Source organism: Thunnus thynnus, chromosome 2 (genome assembly GCF_963924715.1).
Source record: "Thunnus thynnus chromosome 2, fThuThy2.1, whole genome shotgun sequence".
In the NCBI taxonomy this organism is placed as follows: domain Eukaryota; kingdom Metazoa; phylum Chordata; class Actinopteri; order Scombriformes; family Scombridae; genus Thunnus; species Thunnus thynnus.
The window spans coordinates 17344638-17358670 of NC_089518.1; the positions used below are offsets into that span (position 1 = coordinate 17344638).

At 39.2% G+C, this 14033-nt stretch overlaps 1 protein-coding gene across 1 annotated transcript; it reads right to left on the reverse strand.

Annotated features, from left to right (window-relative positions):
* Window positions 1-20: 20 nt before the first annotated feature.
* On the reverse strand, window positions 21-8508 carry fam219ab (family with sequence similarity 219 member Ab). The gene is made up of 6 exons (XM_067607139.1): window positions 8210-8508; window positions 6854-6953; window positions 4685-4790; window positions 3838-3918; window positions 3667-3721; window positions 21-1854 (listed from the first exon to the last, which is right to left on the reverse strand). The coding sequence occupies exons 1-6, from the start codon at window positions 8285-8287 to the stop codon at window positions 1696-1698; spliced, it is 579 nt and encodes a 192-aa protein (XP_067463240.1). The 5' UTR covers window positions 8288-8508; the 3' UTR covers window positions 21-1695.
* Between the last annotated feature and the right edge of the window lie 5525 nt (window positions 8509-14033).

The window sequence follows — 14033 nt, forward strand, 5'->3', positions numbered from 1 at the left end:
GAAGGTAGAACAGGGAGTGCTCCATTAGCTTTGTGTTTATTTACTGTTTTCATACACCGCACATAACAATAACATTGTTAAATACTGTAATGAAAGGTGTTTACCATACAAGTAAATCATTTAAAAAAAGGAAAAAACCAAAGAAAAATAAGCATCACCTGTGTCTAAATGTAAAAAAAAAAAACACCTTAAAAGACAGCAAATGTTCTTTCAAATAAACTAAATCATCAAGATGGCAATAAATACACACGTCTTTTAAACTTCTCCGTACTTAAGGCATACTCTAATTGCAAATAATCAACTGATTTAAGGGAGTCAGAGGTTGTAAATGAAGGAATATTAGTGCTTCAAGTCAACGATCCTTGATGTTGTAATTACAAAACGATTTCCGACCTATTATTCAAATAAGACAAATAAGATGCCACCTCACTCTTTATGTTGGCATTGTTATGTCTGTATGCATGCATATGCATATGTGAGAAGAAAGGGTAAATCTTTGTGGTGTCTGAACCTGTGTGCTCCTTGATGATCTGTAGTGTGAAAGTAGAAATGGGAAGGAAGGAGTGTCTGGTGATCGTCAGGTTCTGTGACACAGAAAAAATATATAGTGGAGGTAACAACAGAATGCACTGAAAAAACTATCCTACGTGCCCCATAATCCCTTTGGCCTTGATAAGACATGTGAGCATCATGTGTTAGAGGGTCGGTGCAACGATATGTAATCTTCCCTTTTGACACAGTTCATTTCAGATAAGACACTGTCACTGCTATGCAGGAAAGAGTACAAAGACATGGCCCCAAAATAAATAAATACATGTCAAGCTAGAGCCACAACAGTAGCATGTGATTGCACAGTAGAAATGGGGGAAAAAAATCAAATGTGCAACAGGCTATTTATTTATTATTTTCCATTCAATTATTTAGTCTGGTGCTCTTCATGCAATTTGTTCCTCAGCCATTCATTTTCATACATTCATCCCTAAACTCTGTACTGAAACATCTCAAACCAGTACTGCAAAGAAAGCCAAAGGCGGGGAGTGTTGAAGGTGGCGTGAATGAGTGTAACGACCTGGCCTGTGCTACATAACAACCCTGTACAGTACGATGATAACCGCACCAGAACCAAGACCGCAGTCCACACTTCTCAAATATCTCTTCAACACATACTTTGATATTGATGCCTCAGGTTTAAAAAAGTAAGCTTTCAAATAAAAACTTGAATAAAAATTGCAAAAATGGAACCCAGAATTCAGGCAAGCAGAGCAGTTGAGTCAGCGGTAATGATAATGTTTCTTGTTCTTTAGGGAAATGGAAATCACTTTATAGCATCAATTGACCTTTTGTTTCCTGTCTACTATTATCAGTGTGTTATGTTACATCATGTTCACCAGGAGAAAGGCTCTCAAACACAAGTGCACGTCCTACCATAGGAGGAAACCACCACTTTAACTCATATTTTAAATACATATTGAATATTTTCACATTTTCCTTCTCCTAGTTTTAAACCAAACTCTCTACATGTTAATTTGATTATTTGTCATTGTCATTATCGTCATAGCACTTAACTGTCATTACAATATTCTACCAATGCTTAACTGTCGCCGCTCTGGCGGCGAAGTAAACTCACAGCAGATGAAGATCAGGGGTTATGTTGTGTGGAAAGGGAAGGGGTAAAGGGGTCGGAGCGGGGTAGGGTTACTGTATTTGACAGGTGGTGGAGGAGGTTGCCTGGCAGCACATGCAGGTGGGGTTGACTGATTTGGGCGGGATCAGATCCAGGTCCTCATCATCCGGGATCTCGTCTAGGCGGTAACCATCCTTCAGCAGCTGGATGTTCAGATCCTGGTTGATTTGCTGAGGAAAGAAGGAGAGGCAGAAGAAGTTGTTGGGCTGGAGAAGCTCTTCTCAATCTCCGACCTGCGGACCAGTACCGGCCCAGAGAACCATTGCTAATACTCAGGGTGTGTAGAGTTCGACCAGACGTTTTGTTGCTTGGGTTTCAGGTTTGATATTTCCACACAACATATCTTCAAATGTAACTTAATCAGAAATTCCTCTGCATCCACGTGTGAATGTGTTGCAGGTAGATACACAAGGCCCAAACCAGAAAGCTAACAAATGTGTTGCATTAGCCTGGTGAGCTAACAGTCAGTAACAGATGAAATATAGAAAAAATACTAAAAATAATCAGGTCTCGGTTCAAATTTGGGTCTCAAATTTGGTAGGACAAGTAAAGTTTAAGCAGTTTGAGGCCAAAACTCTAGTAGTGTGTTCCTGTTACTGTTGCAACTAGCTAGCTAACGTGACTAAAAACAGGAACATTTTAAGACAATTTGAGAGAGCTTGAGAGTTTTTTGAGTGTGTTGTAATTTTGCAAGAAGTCCTAAACAAGCTGAACGTTTGCTCTGGCCATAATACAACCCCCCCCCCCCCCCCCCCCCCCCATCGTCCAGTCCGCAACAACGTTGTCAATATAAAAAAAGGTATGATGATAAAAAGGTAGGGAATCCCTTGGTTCAAGGAAGGTAAAATAACACTGAACACAGAGAGACAGGTAGGTATATAAAGGCAGATACAAAAAAACAAGGATGCTGATTGTGATGAAATGAATAATTTATGATTAGACCATCTGTGGAAGTCTTCATGTACCGAGCCTACCATCCAAACTAATAAATGACTTCTGTCACTGCTTCACAGCAACAAAAACATCTTTTTATATAACGTACAACTTAACAATATCAAGATTTCCTATGCTCATGACTTCTATTGTAGTAACCATGGCAAACTGATTGGAGGCACTTTCACAGATGGCTGTAAGGATCATCACTTGGAGCTTTGTCATCACCGTGATGTGTCCTTCCCTGTTGAGATTTTTTTCATCAGGACAATGCCTTTGTTTGCAGGATAAATGGGACATTGTCTAAAATCCTGTTTCTTTGTCCTTTTCTTAAATTGTAGCCTTTACCTTTTTATGTATTAACAGTCTAGTCTATTAAAATGAACTTACACATTATTGTACTGCATTACCAACAACAACCTTTGCCCTCCTTCCTCAAGCTACAGTACAATCATACTGTTGCCATGGTTTGCCCCTCGCTTACAACTTGGCATTATCTAATGCTGAGACTGAGGAGATGATGGCTAAACAGGGTTACAGCATTTACTGTACATCAGCTAGATATTTCTGACATCACGGTAGCATTAAGATCTGACCACTGTTAGACTGCAACATTCTTACAAGAGTCGACCACTCAGAGACAGAAAAATGACGGAGGGTGGGAATGAGGACTCCTCTGAGGAATAAAAATGATGATGTGGCTATGATTTGCAATTTTATTGGCAGCAACATTTAGAACAGGATTTGCCGGCGCAGACACCCGGAGATGACATTTAATTTGTTTCCTGCTTCATGTCTCATACACATTTGTGTGCAGGTGTGTCTGCAATGCAAACATGCACTTGTGGCGGGGGCACATGCCCACAAAATTAACATGGATGAGCAGGATGGATATAAATGGGTTTACTTCAAGACCGGCTTAAAAAGACCTAGCTCTTGGCCTCTTAACAATCAGAGAAAATGGTGGAAAAAAGGCGAGGGAGTGACTGAATGAAAGTAAACGTGAAGCATTACAGAGTGCACAGATATCTGCTCCATCACTAACTCACCTCAGCAGAGGAGTATCCCGACGATGAATATCTAGACATGTCAAAGTCATCATCGCTGAAACAGAAAAACACAACATTGTGTGTTTACGTGTTTCTCCATCAAGAAAAAGAGAGGCAAGAAAATTTTGAGGATTAGTGTCTGTGGTTGTGTGTGTGTGTTTGTGTGTTCACCTGTCTGTGTCTAGGGCCACTAAGGGCTTCTCATCTGGGCTCTGGTCTAAAGAGGAATAGCCTTTATTGGGCACTACCAACCTGTGGGAAGAGAACAGAGAGAATGAGGCAGCAGCGAGAGAGAGAGAGGACAGAGGAGGAATGATCAGAAGAGCAGAAGAGGGTGTAACAGAATGTGACAGGAAGGGAGGAGGAGGGGAAACGGGAAGATGTGAGTAAGACAACGATTGGCAGAGATGTTAAGAGAAAAGGAAAGCGGGCCTGGAGGCAACATCACAGCTCAACGAAAGTAACAACAGAAGCACGAAGGAGGTCTAATTTCTAAGTCGGACATCTTACAAACCCTGAATCAATAAAACTATTTTTCTCTTCAGAGCTCATATGGCAGACAAAGATGATGGATATGAGATAAAAATCCATCTATTCAAGCCCACGAAAACATGTTTATGATCTTATATAATAAATCTACACACAGTACAAGGTAAGATGAACGAAATTAATCTTTTTCTTTGAGTATTGTTGATTTGACACTGGCTCTGATTCACTGTTTCATTGCGCTTTGATTTGATTGATACAGTGACACGAAACAATTGCAAATTCCATCATGACAGACTCTACAGTATCTCTAGACAGTAATCAAGTACAGAGCAACACAACAACTTTATGATCATCATTTTAGTGAACTAAAATACCAAAATCTAACATATTGCACTGGAATGAAGACTTCATTTAACACTAAAAGAAAAAGACATTTCGATTCAACTCTCAGAAAGACAGCAGCACCCAACAAAAGATGAAAGTCCCTCATTTTCTCCTCCAAAGCGAGACCACAGCGCTCGTTTCTCACCGTGTTCTGGCCATGACGTTGTTCTTCTTGGGCTGCTGGTTGACTGGACTACCTACAGTGTTGCCGTTCTTCAATGAGCCCTTCCTAGCCAGCTCTCTCTGTTTCTCTGCACAACAAACACACACACAGACAAGAACACACACCATGGTTCATCTCCAAAACATGGTCAATATCCCTGACTAGTAAGATTCACAAATCACACACACTTCAAATGTTGCAAATGTTGCAGTTTGTATAAAAACATAATACAAACAAACTAAATAATCTTGGGAACCTTTGTAATTGGCAAATGTAAAGGACGGTATTGTTGAGACAGAAAAGTTTTAATTTCTCAACTTTCTGTTGCATATCATTTTGTCACATTTGCCTCTTCAGACCAGATAAGAAATTAAATGACATATTTGTCTTGCACACAGCCTTGAGTACTGAAGTTTCACTAGAGGAAATAAGCATAATTTAAAACACACACTCATCAGGAAGTGTGATCATCAGGGAAGGGAACTGGGTTTAATTATATCTGAAGTCAATTTTCACTTTGAGAGAACTATGCCATCTTTTTTCTGAACTGTAAGTTTTCACATCTGAAAGCAGCACAGTGCAAAACATGACATGAGTGTAGATCAGTTTCTGCTCTCTGGAGGGATTTATGGTCAGCTGACCAGGAAGTGAGGGCATTGTTTTCATCAGGAGTCTCTTTTTTTTTCAACTGATAAACAACTCAATACTAAATCCTAAAAGCACTCATTCCTCATGTGACCTGAATGCTTTCCCCTCCATTTTCTTCCTTGTTCGATTCTCATCACTGATCAGATGACAAATGATGAACCCTGTCAGTCTAGTCTGAGTCAGTGATGAACTGAAATACATTAGTGACACTACAAATGTAACTATTTATTCTATATATGATGTATTTAATTTATGTTGTGTCACCAGTAAAAGACATTCAATTTTTAATCGAGAAAGGACTTTTAAAAAGTCATTATATGTAGATTAGAGCCTTATGCATCTCAAGGTCACAGTTACAAAGTGACTAGTTTAACAAGCATGCATAATTGAAGGGATGTGTTGAGACTGTAGTTTCATATAAGATATTTTAAGATGATCTTTGAATAATATTAAGCAGGACTGTAGCCTTCATTGTGGTCTCACTTTCAACATTACAACACTGCAGGTTTGTTGCACTTAAGACCTGTCGTGCAGTGCTAATGTAGAATGAAAAGTACCTCTACAGAGGCTTAAAAAATACACTTTTAGCATTCCTGACACTAAATGGTTTACCTGTTTTAATTTTGGTTTACCTGTTATTGTCAGTTCTTAAAGGCTTTGGCTTACTGAAGTATTTCTGTAGGAGTAAGGAAATAAAGAAGCTCGGCTGCTCACCACTGGACTCTGTCCAAGGTGCTGAAATGAGTCTTTAAGGACTGTCGCTATTCATAAACACGAGAGCCTCAGTTTCCCCAAACATTTAAAAATACTTTCGCTGTTAATATCCATAAACCAAACTATTTAATGGATTATGGCTAAATATAAACAATAACTGACAACAACTTTGATGATTTACCGCATCTTTTAAGCCACATTTTCTAGTTACAAATGTGAGGATTACATGCTTTTCTTTGTGCTATAACGTGATAAACTAAATGTTTTTTTGGATATTGAACTGCTGGCTGGACAAAACAAGCAACTTTAAGACTTCAGTTTGGGCTCTGGGAACTTGTGATTACCATTTTTGACTAAATTATTATAGGATTAATCAAAAAAATAATTGACAGATTAATCAATAATATAAAAAAGGTTAGTTATAGTCCTAAGACAGAGAGTGGATCATGTGCCTAAACAATGCTACTTGTTACTGATAACTTAGCACTATAACAAGGATGAAGCCACTGTATATCACCACAGTGTTTGGTTTGCCTTGTAATAGAAAATTGATCTTCACTGCTGAGACACCATCACACTGTGAATTAAAATGCTACATAGTCTGCACACACACTCCTCTAAGCCTGTGTCCTGAGTAGATATTATGCCAGATACAGCAGCAGATCCTGTCTGGACCCACATCTATACATTACAAGGTGTCACTCTTAACACACCCTTAAAGTCACAGTAGATTACAACATATCCTGATTCCCACAGACAGACACTTGCCAGACAGTAGCACCTACTCACCTATTTTCATCTGCAGGGGGGAGGGCTTGTAGTTGATAGTGACGGGTTCCCCCTCTCTGGTGTCTGAGTCCGCCTCTGAGGCTGTGGATGAGGCAGGGTCCTGGAGACACACGCAGGAACACAGCATGGACAGAAATATGAGTGGAAATGTGCATCACTGAGGCATCGATGAATAATTAATGTTTTATTTTAATGCATAACAAACCCCACAATGCCCAGACAATGTGGATAAAACAGTTCATAAATAGATGAAACAGGAGGAAGACTCCCCTCCTCTGTGTGATGAACATCATTGTATGAAGCATTGGACACACACCTAGATTGCTTGTTTCAAAAAGATACTGTTTGAGAATTGGATTACCTAAACCTTAATTGACAAACCATTAGATTATGCTGTGGTTGCACCCAATTGACAAGAGAAAGATGGAGACATTGAATCAAAATAGCAATTAGCCTACACAAAATTTAAGTGACCATAAAATATCGAACTTTAAGTGATCCTTGATTTTTTTTTAAGTTGCTCTGGGACCATGTGGAGGACTCCTGGAAGTCCCAGTTTTGGAACCACTCCTGAAAAACGCACCTCTTATATCCTCAGGGCAAAGATAAGTAGAAAGAAAGACCTTATTGATCAGTGGCTTCATCAAGCAAAGGGGTGAACGGGGGTTATGCTGACGCCTGTAGATGGCAGGTCAGACAGCTTTGGGTCTAGTCTGGCTCTCTAGATGCTGGCCGTGGGCAGCAGAGGCCGCCCTGCAGGCTGCAATAACCCTGGGCCCCGCTACAGGCCACGGAGCGCACCGTCACATCATGTACACTGATTTAATCAAGGGACGGTGGTTTAATGGCACATACACGCACATATTAGCCAGTGAGGGCCGCCCGTTCATCACTTCAGGGCGAAACAAGTGGCGTCGAAGCCGGAGCAACTTGCTGCATGGATGCTGAGGATGTAGCAGCAGTGCTGGGATGGGATGCTTGTTTTCGCCAGACATGACGGATGCTGCTCACTACGCAGCAGACCGGACGCTGCATGTAGCCTATTACACAGAGGAACCAATACGCCTGATTAGAAGCAAACAAACCATTATCTGACGGGTTATGATGTCATTTTCACATTTTCATGTCTGATAGCTGCCGATAAAAACTTAGGAAATGCTCTAATAGTACATCAGCTAGTATTACGCATGGCAGGTGATGGATTTGTCGGAATCCCAAAGCATAGCATAATATGAATGACAGGCCTCACACAAACATCCCGGATTGGTACAAGTGTTATTTTTAAAGAACAAAACAAGACCAAAACACTGATTAATCATCTCCAATAGATAATATAAGCCTACAAATCTGACTTACCAGCGGCTGCATCTCAGCCTGCATCTCCGCCTCCTGCACGGCACTCGGCACTTGAAATCTATCTATTTCTTCCATCATTTTGGCAGCGCGCCTCTGTCCTCCCTGCTCCTACTAACTGAATGTTGGTTACTGGTCGTTTCGCCGATTTATCGCTGAGATTGTGGTTGATCTCAGATTTGTAACAATCTCTGTGGTTCTCCGGTGGCGAGCTTCATCCCAGCAGGCAGTATGTCGACGGTGGTGTGACCAGTTTGGGTGACGGTGACTCCACCACCCACTTCCGGGTAGGGTGTCCCAAGCTGTGGTTCGGGGACCCAGTAGGGGCCTTTTGGAGAGGATAAAGGTGGTCCCCAGCAAAGTGAGTGTTAGATTAATGTCAGAATAATTTAATTGGAAGATATTACAGTTAGGGAATTGCTGTAATATCAATATGATTTTGTTTTTTAATTTTTAATTTTAAGGAATTTGTTCTAATTGTTTCTTTTATTTGTTTTTTCTTTCTCTCTCTTGGAGTTTTAGATGAGTCTAAAATCAAATTTAAGTGACTAATCAAAGCCAAGAGGATCAGAGGATTAACCCTCTCCATTGTTAGCTCTTCAAAATACATCTTCTTTAAAAGGAGTCTCTTCTCTGGCAATCCTGGCATGAAATTGTTCAGAAACTGCAGTTTAAAAATGCAACCAGTGAACACTGAAGACATTACTTTATTAAAAAAAAAAAAAACACTAGGCCAGCAGCAGACTGCTTAAAACCCCATCTCTCAGAAAGTCAATTAGCAATTTAATTAATTAAGACTGAATAAATTATTCAATCAAATGAACAGCTTGGATGGAATTAATTATGGTGCCAGAAATTCTCAGTTGATCAGGAGCAAATAAGTCTAATGAATAAAAAGAAAAAAAAACAACCTAATAACAATAAAACCCCAAAACAACCAAAGAAAAATATTTATAATGGGGACTTGATTGATAGTGAGTATAGGTCTAATTATATAGGTAAAAAATCCTGTGTCTTGCAGCCTGAATTTATTTAAAGTTCCAGCAGGGTACTGTTGAGATTGAATATCTTTGGTTTCCTAATTACATGACCAATAAGGATCAGTTATCAGTGTATAACACTTAAATCGACCTCATTGGCCAATCAGGGAAATTCAGTACAGCCATGACAGCTTTGACTCAGCATCAGGTATGCTATGAACGGTGGAAAAGTAGCTTAATTTGCTCAGATACTGTATGTAAGAACAAATTTGAGGTACTGTTACTTTACTTCAGTAATTCCATTTGATGTTACTTAATACATCTTCTCCACTACATTTCAGAGGGTAATTTTGTACTTCTAGCTACATCAATCTATTGTCTTTATCCAACATCTATTTTTCTAGATTCTTCCGGAAGTTTTACATACAAACATAGAATCAGTTTATAAAATATGATGCATTATCCCAGATTAAACTACCAAACAGTGAAGCGAAAGCTAGTTCCAACTCAACCAGCTACGACATTAAAGTGCTTCTTTAATATAAATGCGTCAACAGAAATAATCTGGCAACATGATACAGTATATATATCAATATAGCACTCTGAACTGGGTCATTTTGCTTAATGAAAACTTTTGCTTTTGATAAATTAAGTCCATTTTATTTATAATACTTCTGTGCTTTCACTTGTAACAGAGTATTTTTACATTGAAATGAGTCTTACCCACTCAGTCATTTAAGTGGATGTAAAAAAAATAAACAGATACAATAATAAACCAAGAGCTACAGTATGAATGTTGATAAGAACATTATCAGCATCACAATATGATTAATTGCAGGGTTATTGCATAATTTTGTCCATTTCCTGTATTTGCCTGTAGGGTTTCCAACCTAGGTAACAATTACCCTCTATATTATAGTTCTGTAAATTAATTATAAAACTAATCAAACCTTCTATTATAAATTATAGTTTTGTATATGCCTCTAAGTATTATTGGATGACTACAGGTTTTGGCTAGAGGAATGAACAGCAGCTGTCCTCATACAAATCTAAACAAACACCAAATTAGAGAATCAAATGAATGTCATGGAGCACATTAATTATAAACTCTTAAGAAAATAACACAACCTCTGACTGATGATGGCCTGCCAGAAGAACATCCGCAGAGTTGTGAGTCGTGCTCGTTGAAAGTCACTGACACGTCTTGCTGCACATTGTCCTTACCTGGAAATACCAGCAGAGAGCAGCAACAGCACGCTCTGCTGCACAATAGTGGAGAGGCGCTCTTGGCAGCAATCAGCCACTACTGCAGCCAACAGCAGGTTGTTTCAAGCAGCAGACATGAATGTTTGAGCCAGGAGGTGGCAGTCTAATTCTACACAAGAGGAGGGCCACTGGATGGCGAGAGGATGAATGTCAATGAGATGTGTGCAGGGTCAAGTAGGTCGTAGTGTTTCAGTCTGCAAAATGCAAGCAGTTCACCATACATCTGGTGATGCATATGCATTAGATCTAACCATAGCAGCATATGTGGAGGTCAGACACTGGTCTTTTTCTCATATAATGATATGAAATAAGAGAAATGTACATTTACAGATTAAAGAAGTTCATTTAATTGAATTCTCTTGCTCTTCTCTCTCTGTATATGTCACATACGTTCTCTATATTTCATGTTTCTTTTCTGCTCTGTCTTGCATACTGATTCTTTTCCTATTATTTCAGCTTGTTTCATGCTATAATTAGACCTAGTTAACAGAATAAACACTCATACAGATGAAATTAAACTGAATTATAAGCATTTCAATATCAGGGCTGCGCTGTTGTTGAAATCGATGTAATGACTGTGCGTGCATGCATGTGATTGTGATGAGTGTTGGTGACTCCATAGGGGTCCTGTTATAAAGATCTGATTGAGTGTAATTAGAATTCAGTCATCAATTATTCATAGACAAGGACAGTAAGGTAGCAGCACACACATGTATCCCATCTATACACATTTTTGTGATAGTCTTTAGCAGATATCACTGCAGAGTGCATCATCATGATATTGCACATTTAACAAAAGAGAAACACCTAGAAAAGCAGCCTAAAATCTGTTTCTCTTTATTTCACACACACTCAGACAATGCTTTATTTGGAGCCACTAAATGAAATTATTGATTACATAAGATTCAAATATTGCAGAGATCCCACGCAATGTCTCAGCATGTAGTGTCCAAAACATAGATTAACATTTGATCCCTTTGTAATTGCATTAAACACAGACACACACACACACACATACAAACACTGCCCATGACTCAGTCTGGGCTTATGTGGGTTATGCAACCCCTCCAGCAGTGCAGATGGAACTGCAGATTACTGGCCCCTTGAATGTTTATTAGTAATCTCTCTGTCTGTAATATTTGTCCTGATCATTATATAACACCACGTTGAGATCAGCGACCCTCTTCCATGTCAACTACCTCTCAACGACCCTGGAAATTACCTTGCCGCCATGTAGTTTGGCCCCTGAGATGTAGGGAAGTAGTGACTGATGTTGAGTTCAGCAGCCATGTCTAATCGCAACTGGATGAAGTCGCAGTAAACATCATCTAAACTGTAATACTCTCTACTGAGATGGAGGGATCAATGGAAGCATGGCGGGCAGCAGAACAGACGGATGACTAGTGGAGGTTTATATAGTGTTTTCTTCATTAGTATCACACAGGATCGATTAAAGAACTCCTTCCGCTGTCTTGAATAGAAGATCTATTATCAGCAAGGCTTACTTGAAAACCAGGGAAGATCATAAACTGTGTGACCTTCACACAGTTTCCACACAGCTCAATATGGAGTAGATCACTGGATCAGTGCTGGCCATTTTACAAAGGCCTGGCACTGGTCTGGTTAGGTGGGAATAGAGAAACAAATAAGAGGAAGACAGACAACGAGAGAGGAACAAGCAGGGAGATAAATAGAGGAGAAGCATATAAATACCGGACAGCTGTAGAGCCGCCTTTCTGAAGAGCAATTTCAAATCAACAGCTCACCAAAGGCTCCAACCATCTGTCTTATATGTGCTATAAAACACTGTTTTACTCATGTGCATACATGTTTTCATACTCTGTCTCTTAGTCTTTTTCTCATTCACACATATTCATTGGACATTAAGCTGATACATCTCTTATGTAAGCAAATTGCACAGTTCCTCATCTGTGATCCTATCCATGATAAATTAATGAATCTCATTGGTACAGTTGTTTACCTCCATGGGACCCTAATACTCACATCCACACAATAGGTTATATACTGTTAGGTAGTTTAATCTACAAAGTATGATATTTTATAAGATAATCACATGTTTCGCATATAAGTAAATATACAACTATGTTGTCAAATAAATGTAGTAGAGTAAAAAGTACAATATGTGCCTCTGAAATGAAGTGGAATGGAAGTTTAAGAAGGCATAAAATACTCAAGTAAAGTGCAAGTTCTTCAAAATTGTATCTCAGAAAGAGCAGAATGTTTTATCGCTGCCTTTATGTGTGGTGAAGACAGCCAAAGAGAACATGTTTCAGTGAGGAAACAATACTGAGACATACCTCCAGACCTGTAAGCAGGTTTTGACAGTGCATGAACTGTAAGTCTGAGAAAAGTCTTCAGTAAACAGCAAAACAGAAAGCAAGAGTGTGAAGAAGCAAAGGCGGAGAAATGATGACTGAAATAAATTCATCTCTGCCGGGTGTCACTAAATGAAAACAATAGCAGCAGTTATCACTCGGAAGTTTCCTCCCTTCCACCCTGATAATGATGCTGGGTCGTGGTTAGATAAGGTTTAAGGGAGAGCGGGGGTAAATAGAGCCAGTGGGTAAAATGAGCCACCACCTTTATCAAGGTAACCATAAGCAAAAGTAATCATGTGATCACAAATTAAGAAAGTATAGTTCACATTACTCAATCCATCTTGGACTCAAGCACATGGAGAGAGTGGTCAGCAAAACAGAGCAAAAAAAAAAAGATTTTTGTCATGCCAAGTGAATTCATCATGTTACTAAAGTTATCAGTCTTGTATCTTAATTAAAAAAGATACGTCTTGGACATTATTACATGTTAATTTAAATCAATGTAAGCTACAAAACAAGGTCATAAACTTAGCATAACTGTGGATCTGAGCCACTGTGTGAAACAGTTTTGTCAAAATGGAGGTTGTGGGGTAAAACGTGCCAGTGATGTTGGGGCAAGATGAGTCAATGGCTCAATTTACCCCCCAAAATTATTTTCTGATATTCTAGAGACTAGAGACCCTGTTCATGTTAATGTTTGATCACTGTTACAAGTATTACAATGTTGATGAATAAATACCTAATTGTTGACTAATGTTTAAGCCACACACAAACATGCTGTACATACAGACAGGTGACAAATGAAAGGAAAAGCCGACATAAAGTGTCTTAGTAAGGTGTTGGGCCACCAGAACAGCATCAATACACCTTGGCATTGATTCTACAAGTCTCTGAACTCTTCTAGAGGGATGAACACCATTCATCCAAAAGATATTCCCTCATTTGGTGTTTTGATGATGGTGGTGCAGAACGCTGTCTAACACATAGGTTCAAAATCTCCCATATGTGTTCAAATAGGTTGAGATCTGGTGACTGTGAAGGCCATAGCATATGATTCACATCATTTTCATACTCATCAAACCATTCAGTGACCCCTTGTGGCCTGTGAATGGGGGCATTGTCATTGAAATGGAAACATATACACTTATGTTATCGTTTTAAGATTATGTTACACTGCCTTATAGTCAAAAGCTCATTGTAAGACTTTATGATCTCTGCTTCCCGTGTGAAAATGTTCCTAAC

What these genes read in the sequence shown, in the direction of transcription:
- fam219ab (XM_067607139.1), bottom strand. Translation starts at nt 8,287, where the DNA reads ATGATGGAAGAAATAGATAGATTTCAAGTGCCGAGTGCCGTGCAGGAG. An exon ending in AGGCTGAGATGCAGCCGCTG is followed by an intron (nt 6,954 to 8,209) that starts GTAAGTCAGATT and finishes GTGTGTCTCCAG; the next exon opens with GACCCTGCCTCATCCACAGC. An exon ending in AACGTCATGGCCAGAACACG is followed by an intron (nt 3,919 to 4,684) that starts GTGAGAAACGAG and finishes CTCTTCCCACAG; the next exon opens with GTTGGTAGTGCCCAATAAAG.